Source organism: Xenopus laevis, chromosome 6L, assembly GCF_017654675.1.
Source record: "Xenopus laevis strain J_2021 chromosome 6L, Xenopus_laevis_v10.1, whole genome shotgun sequence".
NCBI classification, from domain to species: domain Eukaryota; kingdom Metazoa; phylum Chordata; class Amphibia; order Anura; family Pipidae; genus Xenopus; species Xenopus laevis.
Genome location: NC_054381.1, coordinates 11,405,190 through 11,421,376, shown reverse-complemented (window position 1 = coordinate 11,421,376; position 16,187 = coordinate 11,405,190). Strand labels below are relative to the sequence as shown.

Here is a 16,187-nt window from a genome sequence, read left to right as displayed (position 1 = left end):
GTGGAGTTATGATCATATCACAGCCAGTTACTGTACCTACTTCTTCATTCAAAGAAGAACCATGGGAAGCCTGTTCGTTTAAAGCGCCCACTAGCTGCTGTAGATGAACTGGTAACCAGCTTCAAAGAACTCAGGGTATGTTTGTATTGAGGGGATGGATGTCTCATGTTAAAGAGGTGGTTCACCTTTTAAGTTAACTTTTAGTGTGTTATAGAATGGCCTAGTCTAAGAAACTTTTCAATTGGTCTTCTTTATTTTTTATTTTTATAGTATTTGAATTATTTGCCTTTTTCTACTTACACTTTCCAGCATTCAGATGGGGGTCACTGACCCCATTTAAAGAAACAAATGTCTGTAAGGCTGCACATTTAGGGGCAGATTTATTAAAATGTGAGTTTAGAGCTGAATACATAAAAACCTCACCCAAGTTTTCCAGGAAATTGTAGCATCTATGGCCACTTCTACGGCACACAATCGTACTGCCCGCTTCTCTCTACCTAATGAATATCAATGAAGCAGAGAGAAGCGTAAGCAACATAAAAGCACCATTATGGAACGCATATTAGGACATTGTCAGGGGAAATCCATCTCCTGTATGCGATCTCCTATGCTAGAGGAATGCAACGTCGCCTGCTTTATTCACTCACCCCTCCTCAAAGCAAATGTCACTCCTTGCTCCTCCCTTCTCAGCTGTCAGGTCCTGCTTCTCACTCCTCCCTCCTCAGCCATCCGACCTGGGTCCTCGCTCCTCACTTCTCCCTCAGCCATCCGACCTGGGTCCTAGCTTCTCCCTCCTCAGCCGTCAGCTGTAGCTCGAATTTGACTGCTGCAATTAGAAAATATAAAATGCCTATTGGCTAAAACAAATGGCAAGAACAAGTAAATATAATCAGGGCGCAGGGCTGAATATGCGCACCCTGAGGAGTGAGGAGCAAGAGAGAGAAGCTAGGGCCCAGGACAGATGGCTGAGGAGTGAGGAACGAGGACCCAGGACGCATGGCTGACGAGTGAGGAGCAAGAGCTGACGGCTGAGGACGGAGGAGCGAGGTGTGACATCAGCCTCAGAGGAAGGCTGAGTAAAAAAGCATGCCATGTCACATAGGACAGCGCATGCAGGACTACGATTTCCCCTGACGACGTCCTAAAATGCGTTCCGTACACCATAACACTTTATTGATGGAACAACCTGCTCTATTCCTTTCACTGCTGCCCTGGTTAGCGCTAAAGTTAACGCTGTGCTTAGCCTAAATGTGTCATATGAGCATCTGTAATTCTTGTGCAAACTGTTTTAATAAAAGACACTTGAATGAGCAGTTGCATGTATGTCCAGTTTAGCTTGCAGTTTATCCAGTTGTTTGCAAATTTGCAAACAATTTGCAAATTTTTAGGGACCCAAAGGGTTAAAGGGGTGATTCACCTGTAAGTTAACTTTTAGTATGTTATAGAATGGCCTATTCTAAAAAACTATTCAATTGGTCTTCATTATTTATTTTTTTACAGTTTATAGTCAGCTTTCAGATAGGGGTCACTAGCCCCATCTAATAAACACATGCTCTGTAAGGCTACACATTTATTGTTACTGCTACTTTTTAGTACGTATCGTGCTATTCAGGCCTCTCGTAGTCATATTTCAGTCTCTTATTCAACGCAATGCATGGTTGCTAGGGTAATTTGAACCCTAGCAACCAGATTGCTGAAACTGCAAACTGGAGAGCTGCTGAATAAAAAGCTAAATAACTCAAAAACCACAAGTAATAAAAAATGGAAACAAGTTGCAATTTATCATGGAATATCATTCTCTACATCATATTAAAAGTTAATTGAAAGGCGAAGCAACACCTTTAATAGCACCTAGAGGTTCAGTTCCCTTAGTTGCTGGGCAGAAGGGAATTTATTTAAATAAGTGCATTTGCAAATGGATGCTATTGGCTAGCAGGTTGGATGACCACTTCCTGCCTCACTTTGGTGTAGTGCTGGGAAAGCAGTGGCACTTCCTCTTTGCCTTCCACCTTAGGGAGAGGGTGGAAGTCTGCTTTGAGCTTGGGTCCAGTTAAGTCGGAGTACAGGGCCCTGTGTATGAGGCATTAGATAGTGTAAACTCTAGTAGTGTAAGTCAGTAAGGGCTGAGACAAAAAGAGCAGTTCTGAGCTCCGACATAGAAGTGTCCATTTTCCTGATACAGTATCTCTCCCAGACCACATTGCCTGTAGTGTAGGGATCCCAGTGGAGAGGGAATCAGGATTTCCCTGAGGTGATTCAGGCCACTATGGGGAATATGTCTCAGAGCAGAATTGAGATTCCCGCCAAGTCTTTCCGCAAGGGAGTATCAGCCGTTTAACGCTCTGCATGTGATGTTCCCTCAACCACTTGCCTCCAAGCAACTGTGCTGTGACTAAACCTTGTGGATGTTGAATAAACCCTTTTATTGTGTCTTTTGCAGGAACCTCTGGCGCCCCCTGGCCTTATTTTTCTGCATAGCGGCAAGTGAGCTGTAGTTGCACAACACCATTACTTTCCTCCTCCACTTTGCAAAGGCCCCCTCTGGGTAAGAGAGTTCAGTGGAACCCTTGTTCTGCTGCTACTAGTCTGGCAAGGCAGTTATTGAGCCAAAATAAGGATTAAACTTGATTCTGTGGTTTTATACTTTTTGATCAATTTATTTTTGTTTTATGTCTTGTTCCCTCCCCCAAAGAAAAATCAGTCTGTTAAAGGTAGGGATGTACCAAATCCAGGATTCTGTAAAGAATTCGGCAAATATTCTGCCTTATTTCAGCAGGATTCAGATTCAACAGTTTCCTTATGCCTGGCTGAACCGAATCCTAATCTGCATATGTAAATTAGGGGGAAATTGAAATGCTGTGACTTTTTGTCACAAAACACGTAAATAAAAAAAAATTCCCCATCCCTAGTTTGCATATGCAAATTCAGATTTGGTTCAGTATTCTGCCGAATCTTTCACGAAGGATTTGGGGATTCGGCCGAATCCCAAATAGTGGATTCTGTGCATCCCTAGTTAAAGGGGAAGTTCCCCTTTATGTTAACTTTTAGTATGTTATAGAATGGCCAATTCTAAGCAACATTTCAATTGGTCTTCATTATTTATTTCTTAGTTTTCGAACTGTCTTCTGAATCTTTCCAGCTTTCAAATAGGCTATATATTTTTTTTGTTTTGCTTCTTTTTGCTAATCATCTAATCCAGCCCTCATCTATAAATCAGTGCATGGTTGCTAGGGTAAGATGGACCCTAGCAACCAGATTGCTTTAACTGCAAACTGGAGAGCTGCTTAATAAAAAGCTAAATAAGTCAAAAACCACATATAATAAAAAATGAAAACCAATTGCAAATTGTCTCAGAATATCACCCTCTACGTCATACTAAAAGTTATCTCAAAGGTGAACAACCCCCTTTAAAGATACACAAACTAAAAATCCTGTGAGTACAGGAGAAGAGTCTGCAAATGTTATAAGTCCTGAAAGAAGATTAATCATGTTATTTTCTCTAAATATAATCGCAAGCATCATTGCAGTTGTATCTACTATAGCTTTTGCTGCTAGCAAGTTTTTGCTTAAAGGGGTGGTTCACCTTTAACTTAACTTTTAGTATGTTATAGAATTGCCAGTTCTAAGCATCTTTACAATTGGTCTTCTTTATTTATTTTGAATAGTTTTTAAATTATTTCCCTTCTTCTGGCCCTTTCCAGCTTTTAAATATGGGTCACTGACCCCATCTAAAAAACAAATACTCTGTAAGGCTACACATGTATTGTTGTTGCTATTTTCTTTCTATTCAGGCCTCTCCTATTCATATTCCGGTCTCTTATTCAAATCGGTGCATGGTTGCTAGGGGAATTTGGACCCTAGCAACCAGACTGCTGAAATTGCAAACTGGAGAGCTGCTGGATAAAAAGCTAAATAACTCAAAAACCACAAATAATAAAAAATGAAAACCAATTGCAAATTGTCTCAGAATATCCCTCTCTACATCACACTAAACGTTAATTCAAAGGTGAACAACCCCTTTAAGGCTGACAGTTGGTGGCTGATTGAAGAGTATGGTTGCTAAATTGCACCAGTGCAGTTATACATAGCATATACCGTACATGTTAATGTATTTTTTGCCATTTAAACATTAAGTTTCAGGGTGGTGTTTCAATGTTAAAATAATTCATTGTGTCCGGCTACTGGGTGCCATAAACTCAATGACAGATATAAATTTCTTTATACATAGCTGTCTTTCTTCATTAGAAAGGACAGGTATAGGATCTGTTATCCAGAAACCCGTTATCCAGAAAGCTCCAAATTACGGAAAGCCATAGACTCCATTTTATCCATATAATCAAAATGTTTAAAACTGATTTCCTTTTTCTGTGTAATAATAAAACAGGAGCTTGTACTTGATCCCAACTAAGATATAATTAATCCTTATTGGAAGCAAAACCAGACTATTGGGTTTATTTAATGTTCATATGATTTTCTAGTAGACTTAAGGTATGGAGATCCAAATTATGGAAAGATCTGTTATCCAGGTCCCCAGCATTCTGGATAACAGGTCCCATACCTGTATAAAAGTTCTAAATGTTTGAAAAAGTCTTTCCACTAGATGGTGCTACTATATAACAATACTTGAGCACCACTTCAGTTTCTAATGTATGTTTTCCCCCCACCCTTCTGTGTTTGTCTGATCTGACCAGGTGCCGCTCTGCGGAGATGGATTTAAACCAAGAACATATTGATAGTGCTCAGAAGACAAAAAGAGCAAAGGTTTGTGGAGGCCTTGAAAGAGGCCTTGATAAAATGATCACAATGTTTACACCTCACATAAGGAAAGGCTATACTTGAAAGGACCAAGAAAATTGAGAGTATTCTTTTTGCTTAAAGTGGTGGTTCACCTTTAAGCTAAATTTTAATATGGTATAGAATGGCCAGTCCTAAGCAACGTTTCGATTGGTCTTCATCATTTATTTTCCATATTTTTTTTTTTAAATTTATTTGCCATCTTCTAACTCTTTATGGCTCTCAAATAGGGGTCACTGACCCCATCTAAAACAAATACTCTGTAAGGCTACAAATGTATTGTTATTGCTACTTTTACTCATCTTTGTATTCAGTCCCTCTCTTATTTATATTCCAGTCTCTTATTTAAATGGTTTAATTTAAATGAGTGCATGGTTGCTAGGATAATTTGGACCCTAGTAACCAGATGGCTGAAATTGCAAACTGTAGAGCTGCTGAATAAAAAGCTAAATAACTCAACAACCACAAATAATAAAAAATTAAAACCAAGTATCTCAGAATATTACTCTCTACATCATACTAAAAGTTAACTCAAAAGGTGAACAACCACTTTAACATGATTTACAACTTGGCCAGGGATAACGTGAAGTAGAAATATTCACAGGGAGATATATAAAATATTTATGGTTACTACGCTGCTGTACCTACACACAAGGTTGTCCAAGCACCTGACCCAATCAGATAACTTTGCTAAAATACTGTCAACAAGAGTTTTTGTCCATGTTTGTGTCCAGCTTAATTTGTTGCTTGTAGATGCCATCTTGGTACAGGAGCATCCAACCTCTATATCCCCCATCTCTCACATCACTTGTTCCTCCCTAGTCATCGGCATCATCACTGAAGCACAATTGCATAGTGAACATGGTCAAGCCCTTCATGCTAAATAAAAAAGCTTTCCTAATCTATTAGGGATGGAATAATTTCAGTGTAATAAAATTACCTCCTATGTCCATCCATTATATATCAAATAGAGGCAAAACCTATACAGTTATGGGACCTGTTATCCAGAATGCTCGGGACCTGGGATTTTCCAGATAACAGATCTTTCTGTAATTTGAATCTTCATAAGTCTACTAGAAAATTATATAAACATTAAATAAACCCAATAGGCTGGTTTTGCCTCCAATAAGGATTAATTATATCTTAGTTGGGATCAAGTACAATCTACTGTTTTATTATTACACAGAAAAAAAGGAAATTATTTTTAAAAACCTGGATTATTTGGATAAAATTGAGTCTATAGGAGACAGCCTTTCCGTAATTCGGAGCTTTCTGGATAATGGGTTTCCGGATAATGGATCCCATACCTACAGTGTGTTGGTGTGTAAATCCAGATTTCTGCTTATTCATGTGGCAGTCATATCTGGCATCTGCGTGAGCTAAGTATCCATGCATACATAAAGGCTGATCATGCATAAGAATCTTTTTAGATTTATATGAAAGTGCTATTTTTTCGTTGCAAGCAGTCTGCTGTTATGGGAATGTTTTTGATTTGCTGCGGTGTGTAAATGATCTAATATTCCGTGTTTGCTTTTCAGGCCCATTACAATGTGACCGCCACAAATAATATGAATCCCGAGCAGTTGCCCAACCAGATTGTAAGGATGCTTCCATCCAAGAATGTGGACTATGTACAAAAAGGGTAAGTCAGGCGGGTGTTGTTATTATAAAATACAGTTTTCAGTGTTTCATCTCACATTTTAAAGCTTTTTTTTTTTAGAGCACACGTACCATATCTTGTACACGTCCTAGAATAAAATTCAACTATTATGGGTAGATTTCTTTCATGTTTATTTTGACATTAATATGCAAACTTCTAATAGGAAGCAAGGTTAATGTCTGCATGAGGTAGAGCAGCAAATCAGAAGCTGTAGGGGGTTATTTATCAAAATCCAAATTTATCTCATTATTTTGTAAAATATAATCCGACCAAATCCGCACGAAAAATCGTGAAAAAATTTTGATTTTTGCCTGAAAACCACAAAATCTTTGGATTTTTGCACAAAACCCATCGCAGAACAAGATATCTTAGGGACTTTTCCATTGACTTATTTACAACCTCGTTAGGTCTGAGATGCCGGATTTTCGGGTTTGGAACCTTAATTTGCATATGCAAATTAGGGGTGGGAAGGTGGAAAACATTTTTACTTCCTTGTTTTGTGACAAAAAGTTGCTGCGCGATTTCCCTCCCCATCCCTAATTTGCATATGCCGAATCCTGCTGAAAAAGGCCGAATACCGAACTAAATCCTGGATTCTGTGCATATAGACAGATAACTGATATAGCTGTATTAGAGAAGTTGTGAATACAAAATCAAGTGACAAATATGGAGCATTTGTCTCTATCCTCACACTTCTGCGTTACATTTTTTTTAAAAATTGTTTTACCAAGTTATGAATGTGTAAACCTCAACTCAGCAGGGAGGGGGGACTGTATAAATTAGAAGATAGGGGGTTGAGTTCTCCTTTAAGCATTTCTCTAATATATATTCATTAGCAAAAACAAGCAGTTTCAGGGTTAACTAACCACAAAAACGTGGCTCGGATGCATTAAAATCTCCTCAGTCTCTTTCACTAGGGATTGGCAACAGCACTCTACAGTCCTCCATTACGTCATGCACATTGTGGGCTAAGACTGCTTCAAGCACTTAAAGCACACACTCCAGTGTCGCATAACAGAATTTAATATATATATATATATATATATATATATATATATATATATATATATATATATATTTATATAATTTATGAACAGTTAACTTTCCTCACATGTTATGCTATTCAGACCTAAGGATGTCATTGTCTGCTGAGATGCTGACATGTGGTGGGAGTGAGTGAGGGAGAAGTAAGTGTGAGTAGTTTTTGTGCTATTGGTGAGTCTATGATTAAGGGAGTTCCTCCCAAAACGCGTCAGGTGATGTTTGTCTGTGACCTGTTGCAATAAACCACCCTATATTTTTTTTTTAAATGGAGTGCCACCTGCTTTATGCTTGGAGTGGGTGAATTTACAATCAGAATGCTGGTGGCTGAGCACCCGGGATGGAAGTGGAGCTACACGGAGGAATACAGCACGATGGGTGAGTTTGGAGCCGTTAACTTTATTGATTGCAGTTCTAATTAGAACCGCACTTACTTCATTTATCCCCTTCACTTTGAGTGCACATCTTGGAGCCTGTTCACAGCAGCTTCCCCATGAGAAGCAAATAAATATCCATTGACAGCACTTCGAAATTCTTTAAAACCGCCTTTAATAGTTTGCAGTTATTTGCACAGCAACACGATGCACCGATATTTATTTACTTTATTGACTGTGCAGTTTTCGTGCATTGACTTGGGTACAAAGGAATCTATGCAGGGTATTTTCTTGTAAATGCCGGGGGAGATCGCACAGCTAAATGATTTGTATCTGTGCACTAGGACAGGGGTCCCCAACCACCCGGCCGTGGACTGTGCCAAACTGGGCCGCCTCTGCTCCCAGCTGGAGCCTATAATTGCTGCAAAAACTATTAAAAAGGCCCTAATTACCTGCAATCGCAGCACTCTGACACACAATTGATATGAGAACAGCTATATGAATCCCAGCAAGCTTTCTACTGGTCACGATGAGGAACAAAGTACTGTTTGGGCACTTTCTTTGGTAAGCCTGAAATGCACCCATGCAGCTACATCCCTCAACCCCTCTCCCTATTCTAAAATAGAATAAGGCTAGAAATGCTGTCTTTTGTATACTAAACATAAACATGAAATTACTGCACCACAACACTAATCAAGCAAATGATTTATGCTTCAAAGTTTGCCACAGGGGGTCACCATCTTGTCACTTTGTTAAAAAATCTTTGCAAGACCAAGACTGTGCACATGCTCAGTGGGGTCTGGGCTGCTTAGGGATCGTCATAAATTATCAAAACAGCACAAGTCAAATAATATCTGCCAGAAGCTGATACAACAAGACTGATTAATAATCAGAATATACAGACTGCACTGGGTCCTGTGTTGTCATGTCATCTAATGTGGATTTTAACCAATCATTGAGTAGCAACTGCAGAGGATTCAAGTGTGTGTTTAGGAAGACAAGTTTCCAGGTCCTTCTCATAAATAGAGAGATATAAGTTAACGGTAGAATAAATTTGTGGTTTATTTTCATTACTTTGTAAATCTGAAACCCATGCTCAAACATACATATAATTTAATGAAAGGGGTAGTTCACCTTTAATTAACCTTTTAACTGCCAAGCACGTAGGTACTAAGTGCTGGCAGGTAAATGCTCTGACTGCCAAGTACCTACGTGTTCAGTAGTAAAGGGCTTCCTTTTCTCGCTAGTGTTTGCCGCTGTGCAGCGAGTTCTATGTGCCCCCAACCCCCTAGGCAACTAGCCAAGGGGGCTGCCACACAAGTCCTGCAATGTGATCCAACTTTGTCCCTCCTCGCACTGTACCTACTCGTTGCTCAGGACCTAATCTAATGTGATCTAGCGCTGCCCAATCACGTTCTGCTGCACAGGCTCTGCGATCCTGGACCCTCCAGCACTGCTAAGGACCCCTTCCCTTAGAAATGGTAAGTTTCTGTTGGATCACTTATTTTGTTATTTCATTGATTTGCCTAATTGTATTTAATTTTTGTGGTTTTGTTGCAGTTTTATGCTTGCATTGTTGTTCCTTACAGGGGTTTTTTTTTGTCGTTTCCACTTTGATCATTTAGAGAAGAAACACATTTTTAGCAATTTTGTATTTGTTAGAACGTACACTAAATATGTGGGTTTGAGGGGTCTTCTGTTAGGGGGGTCTTGCAACACGTAATACGCAGTCAGGGGCCTTTGTTCGCAGAAGGCGAGTCGGCAGCTGAGAAAATTTGTATGCACTATTTTTTGGGGGATTTAAGGATTAATTATATATTTGTTGGGATCAAGTACAAAATACTGTTTTATTACAGAGAAAAAGGAAATCGTTTTTAAAAGTTTGGATTATTTGGAAAAAATGGAGTCTATGGGAGACAGCCTTTACATAATCTGGAGCCTTCTAGATACGTTTCCAGATAACGGATCTCCTGTACTATGAAATAACATTGTAGGAGTAGGAAAGTATGATTCCAGTACGGAGAGTTTACAGCAGCAATGGTCAGCCTTTGGCCCTGGGCCCAACATCTCAGTGTCGGAAATGCAAATGTTGGCATGGAGCACACTATATATTTATTGTGCTTAAAGGGACAGTGTAATTCAAAGGGCGTAGACTGAGAATACTTTTTACCTATTCTTTTAATTAGGAAATACCTATGGTTTTTGTTACTTCTTGCATTAAACAGAACAAAATGTAAAAATGAACTAAATCCACTTTCTACAACATGGTTGTAGCTGTGGGTTGGGAGTAATTCCTTTTATAGAGAGGCTTCTCAAAAAGCAGAATGTGGCTTTAATTCCACAGTTATCAAACTGCATCAAAATTATACACTTCATAGATTAATAAATGTTATATATATCTGAAAGAGAGGACGTCACTTTCCTTGGGAATTTGGAGGGCAAACCACCCTTTCTCTCGAATTTTCAGGAAAAAGCACCCCTTCCTCGTAGATTTGTAGCACAAGCCGCCCTCCCCTAGGATGTTCGGGGGTAAGCCATCCTTTCTCAGCAACTTTGTAGGAATTTATGGGCTAACCCACTTCTCGCCTAATATAGGCGAGGACACACCTTTAATCAAAGTGTTTGAGGACAAACAATAAAAAGCAAAAATTCAAGAGACAATATATTGCTCCTAAGGGATTTGGGAAACAAGTCAATTCACATGTGGTTTTGTTTTTATCCATTTGTATTTGTTGTTTATTTGTTCCCCACTTATACACCAATGCAACAATATCCCACTTGCAGCCCAAAAAGTAAATTGGGCAACAGCTCCCAGCCCCCGTATTTAGCTCCAACAGAAATTTATAAGAGTAGCAGGAGCACATGTTTAACATATTGATGAACTATGATTTTGTTCAGGTAGGCGTTTTGATGGTGTTATCTAACAAATTATAGAAATAAATAAATAACAAATTAAGATTGTGCTCCATTATATCGTTGCTGGGCTAAACACTGGAAGAAAAGAGATAAAACAATTGCAAAATTGATATGTGGAAAAAGGCACCCTTAAGGGTGAAAATATAGATATTAGTCTGTGAAGAGTTCCATGGCCATGTAATGAAAGAAACTTCAGGCTGAGTTATACAGGGAACTCTGAGTATCACTCATGTATTATAAGGGATAATGTACCCCCTACTGTAAATGATAAGGATATTAGACGTCACTGAGGGGTTCTGTGTCCATATAAAGACACAAGGCTGCAGGCTGAGTTATACAGGGAACTCTGAGTATTACTCATTTATTACAAGGGATAATGTACCCCCTACTGTAAATGATAAGGATATTAGAAGTCACTGAGGGGTTGTTCTGTGACCATATAAAGACACAAGGCTGCAGGCTGAGTTATACAGGGAACTCTGAGTATCACTTATGTATTATAAGGGATAATGTACCCCCTACTGTAAATGATAAGGATATTAGAAGTCACTGAGGGGTTCTGTGACCATATAAAGGCACAAGGCTGCAGGCTGAGTTATACAGGGAACTCTGAGTATCACTTGTGTATTATAAGGGATAATGTACCCCCTACTGTAAATGATAAGGATATTAGAAGTCACTGAGGGGTTCTGTGACCATATAAAGGCACAAGGCTACAGGCTGAGTTATACAGGGAACTCTTAGTATCACTCATTTATTATACGTGATAATGTACCCCTACAATAAAATAAGTTTCTCAATAAAATAAAAGATTGTACCATGTGTAGTAACCTATAGCAACCAATCACAAACCAATGATTTATTGGTCACCTGCTTGAATATGAACATCTGTTTCCTTGCCATAGATACTACATAGATTACTAGACTTGGCTCCTACTTAATAAAGAGTGAGAATAGAGCTTACAGCAAATTATCAGAGGGAGATTTCACAACATTCAGTTGAGTTGTGTAGTGTTTTTATTGGAATTATAAGGGGCATATTAATTAAAGGTCAAGCTCTTATTTTACCCCTTAAAAACATGCCCCTAATTTAGCAAGCAGTGGGTGTGTGAATGGAGGGACCTTATATTGTAAATTCCACTGAAACAGGGACTGTAAAGATGTCTAATGTCAATGATGTGTAATGTCTGTAAAGTGTTGTGTAACATCAGCACTGTAAAAATAAAGGATAATAATTAAGTGTCAACTGAAATTGAAACTTATTCTGTTTTTTTTTTAACTCTAGCTTTAACCTAGCTTGTTTCTATAGTAACCAATATGGCCATTATGACATCATCAACACACCAGGTGTGGCTTTCATGCTCAAAATTATGTCACAAAGCGGTTGCTACAGTAACTGACAATGGCATTATGACATCATCAACAGAGTTTATATGTAGAGTGAGTTTCACATTCACAGCTCAGTTTGCTTTTAGAAGCTTACCATGTTACATCTGATTATCTTATTCTATCTATCTATTTTAAAAAGACTTATATTCTTTAATAATATTCTTGATATCGCTGAAAATATGAAAAACCACGTAGAGAAAAGAACTGTGAGTATAGAAAAAATGCAATTATCTACGGGGCAGGGGATACGGGATGCTATAGATTAAGGGGGTGATTTATCAACATTCAAAATCAAATTTCTTTGCCCCAAAATTCTAATTATTTTTTCAAAACCTCAAATGTTTCATATTTATTAAGTATTTATTAAGTACAAAAAAACTTGAAAAACTATCATGTAAAACGTTGGCATCTAAAAGCTTGTGATGTCATTGAGAAGTTAAAAGGAGTTGTTCTAGGCAAAATTCAAGCCATTTTTTAAATCGATATTCAAGCATGAACACAAGTTCAATAAAAATATGATAACCATTTAAATAAATACGTTTGTTAATGATGTTACAAGGTTACAATATTGTGTTGTTAGAGAAGCTGTTTGAGCAACTCTCCTATAAGGTATTATGTCGATTATATCGCCTTGTGGGATTAGTAAATGGGGTGGGTTATGATAAAATAATTGACATCGTTACATTGCAGCAAATGATTAACATATATGAAAAATATAATAATATTTGAAAGGTTCAATCATTAATTCTTTTTTGTATCTTTGTGCAGCAGAAGAACCATAAGAGTTTTGTGAGACCTTCCTGTGTATCAGTGATGTGTCCCAAGCCTTTTGTATTCATGATGCTGATGGTTATTGCACTACTACCTTCTTGCCAGCCTGCATCAGGTAATTATACAATTCTATTATTTTGCTCTGTCAGTATAAATGAATTCCCCTCTTTTCTTACCTCTCTATATCTAATTACCCTGTGACCATATTGTCTGTACTTTAAGAGTTTTTCGTTTTATTTCTTTCAGCTGTGAAACGGATCACATTATTCCGACACAAAATGACCCTTAAGGCGGACAGTCGGAATCTGATCCCATGTATGTTCTACCCAGACCATGCCATCGATCCAGCTGTTCTTCAGTTAGAATGGGGTAAAATTCCCGTAGGTGGGGGGGAGTACACCCCTTTAATCCACCTTTCCAACGGCAGAGTACAAACCTTCCATGACAACAGTAGGAAGTACCAGCTTTTTGTTTCTCTGGTGCCGAGTGGGAACTGTACATTGGTCATCGATGACACTGATACGTCGGACGGTGGAACTTATGAATTGTGGATGTCGGTGAATAAGGTTGTGTATAAGCCCGCTTCCAAGATCAAAATCGACATTTTGGATGACAAGAAACCTTCTTGTGAGTCTTTCAAACGTCATATTTTAAAATGAAGAAATGGGGAAATTGCTGCTGTTTTTAATGTGGGGCTTAAAGTGATCTCATTTAAATGTGCAATTTTAGTGTTGAATGTGTGGGACCTTCTCTTGCACGGGCATTAAAATGACTGGCACATACTACTTGCTGGTTATATCTGTCATTTCATGCCATTTCCACTCCTCACTCACCCATCTTTGTTTTTTTTTACAGCTCGGGCACTTTGGTCCGACATAATTAAAACACTGAAAGATAATTTGAAGGGAGAAGCAGAAACGACTACGAATACTCCAATTACTACAGATACTCCAATTACTACAACTACTACAAAAACCACTTCACAAACTCCAACTACTCCAACTTCTAGAACTACTCCAACACCTACTAGAGCTACTATAAAAGCGCCGACTACTACTACTACAACCAGTATAATGACTAGTACAGAGCCGGCAGTTGCAAACAGTGATGCTGTCGAGAGGGCGTTAGTTATATCGGTGATGGTGATTGGACCGATTCTTGTGATAACCTCAATCATATCAGGAGTTGGAATGTAAGTCAGCCACACAATTACCTGTAGATATTTTTAAAATTTAAATGAATCAATGATTCACTTTTCCAAAGAATTATAGATTCTTTAAAGGACATAGATACAAAAATATTATACTAATAATAACACCCCATTAAAGGAACAGTAACACCAAAAATATAAAAGTGTGAATTATATAAACTATAATAGCGTTATTGAAGCAAACACACCAGTTGTTCTAGTGCACAGTACATTATATTTTAATTACTTTGATACATTTTTTTTTTTTTGGCATCACCTATAAGAAGGCCTCCATGAGCTGTACACTTTTTTTTTGTCTTTTTACAGTTATATGTATGTGACACTGAGGAAGAAACGTTCATCTAGAGATGTAGAGAACCCAGAAGTGAGCACACTAGCAGCACAGCCCTCCAGGTATGTAAGCCAGAAATTTCCTCTTAGTTTCCTAAATCCATGACTTTGTGTAGACTTCTGTTTAACTTGGATACAAACAAAGGGTATTTAGTGCATCAGCTTAATCCAAAATGGCCAGTAAAGTTTAATGATAAACATAAGTGATAAGAGATTGTTGACAACAGATTCTTATTTTCAATAATATGTATATGGAATCATGGCATCTAATGTTTAACACTGCACCAATAAGACACATAAGAGATGAATAAAACACAGAGCCTATAAATGATTATATAGCCAAAGGCAGGGCTGGACACATTTATTATGCTTTTATATCTTTCATAAATAGAAAATTAGAATAGATAATAAAACGATGTTGTTATTTTGTTTATGTAGTACATGCACTGTTCAAATTGAGAATGAAACTCAATCTGATGGTGAAGAGGAGTGTGAAGAAGAAGAAGAAACTAATGATGAGGAGTGTGAAGAAGAAGAAACTAATGATGAGGAGTGTGAAGAAGAAGAAGAAACTAATGATGAGGAGGGTGATGAAGAAGAGACAGAGGAAGAAGAAACAGAAAATATCTGATAAACCTCCGTGATCTATTAAAGGAGACGGAGATGAAGAAAACAATAAAACTGATGAGAATGACAAGAAATAGGACTATTATGAGTCAACAGATGATAAGAACTGAGTGACACAATAAAGTCTTCCTGCTGCGTTTTCTTCATTTTTAATAATTTATTTTACTGTTAAGATTTTATGCATTTTTTTGAATGTATAAATCAACAAAACAAAATAAAAATTTGAACCTTTGCTCATGACATTCAGATATCTTTGTACTGGCAGCTGGTTTTAAAAAAAATCCTCTCCTATTTGCTTATATACTTAGGGGGTGATTTATCAATGTTTGAATTCAAATTTGTTTGCGCTATAACTTGTCAGTTTGAATTATCCTTTTAAAAATTAGTTTGTATGATATATATATTAAGTATGAAAAATTTACAGAGTTTGAATGTAAAACTTTGGCATCTAAAAGCTATTAAGTTAATGCAGAAGTCTATGGCATTTGTGTTTTTTTTGTGGTTCTGTGACCAAATAAAAATACAAATCTGCAAGATGAATTATACAGGGAACTCTGAGTATCACTCATGTTTTATAAGGGATAATGTACCCCCTACTGTAAATGATAAGGATATTAGAAGTCACTGAGGGGTTGTTCTGTGACCATATAAAGGCACAAGGCTGCAGGCTGAGTTTTACAGGGAACCCTGAGTATCACTCATGTATTATAAGGGACAATGTACCCCCTACTGTAAATAAGGATATTAGAAGTCACTGAGGGGTTCTGTAACCATATAAAGGCACAAGGCTACAGGCTGAGTTATACAGGGAACTCTTGACTATCACTCATGTATTATAAGGGATAATGTACCCCCTACTGTAAATGATAAGGATATTAGAAGTCACTGAGGGGTTCTGTGACCATATAAAGGCACAAGGCTGCAGGCTGAGTTATACAGGGAACTCTTGACTATCACTCATGTAGTATAAGGGATAATGTACCCCCTACTGTAAATGATAAGGATATTAGGGGGTCACTGAGGGGTTCTGTGACCATATAAAGGCACTGGATAACCATATACATTATATACTGAG

At 37.9% G+C, this 16,187-nt stretch overlaps 1 protein-coding gene across 2 annotated transcripts; it reads left to right on the top strand.

Moving 5' to 3' along the window:
* The first annotated feature begins 1,945 nt into the window (after positions 1–1,945).
* Positions 1,946–15,250, top strand: LOC108718717. Of its 2 annotated transcripts, XM_041565772.1 has the most exons (10): positions 1,946–2,049; positions 2,441–2,545; positions 4,692–4,761; positions 6,333–6,436; positions 7,770–7,873; positions 12,943–13,060; positions 13,192–13,572; positions 13,801–14,137; positions 14,462–14,548; positions 14,924–15,250. In XM_041565772.1, the coding sequence occupies exons 4-10, from the start codon at positions 6,415–6,417 to the stop codon at positions 15,114–15,116; spliced, it is 1,242 nt and encodes a 413-aa protein (XP_041421706.1). In that variant the 5' UTR covers positions 1,946–2,049; positions 2,441–2,545; positions 4,692–4,761; positions 6,333–6,414; the 3' UTR covers positions 15,117–15,250. The 2 variants fall into 2 exon arrangements, with proteins under 2 accessions (XP_041421706.1, XP_041421705.1); XM_041565771.1 differs by having other exon boundaries at positions 2,011–2,545.
* Positions 15,251–16,187: the final 937 nt, after the last annotated feature.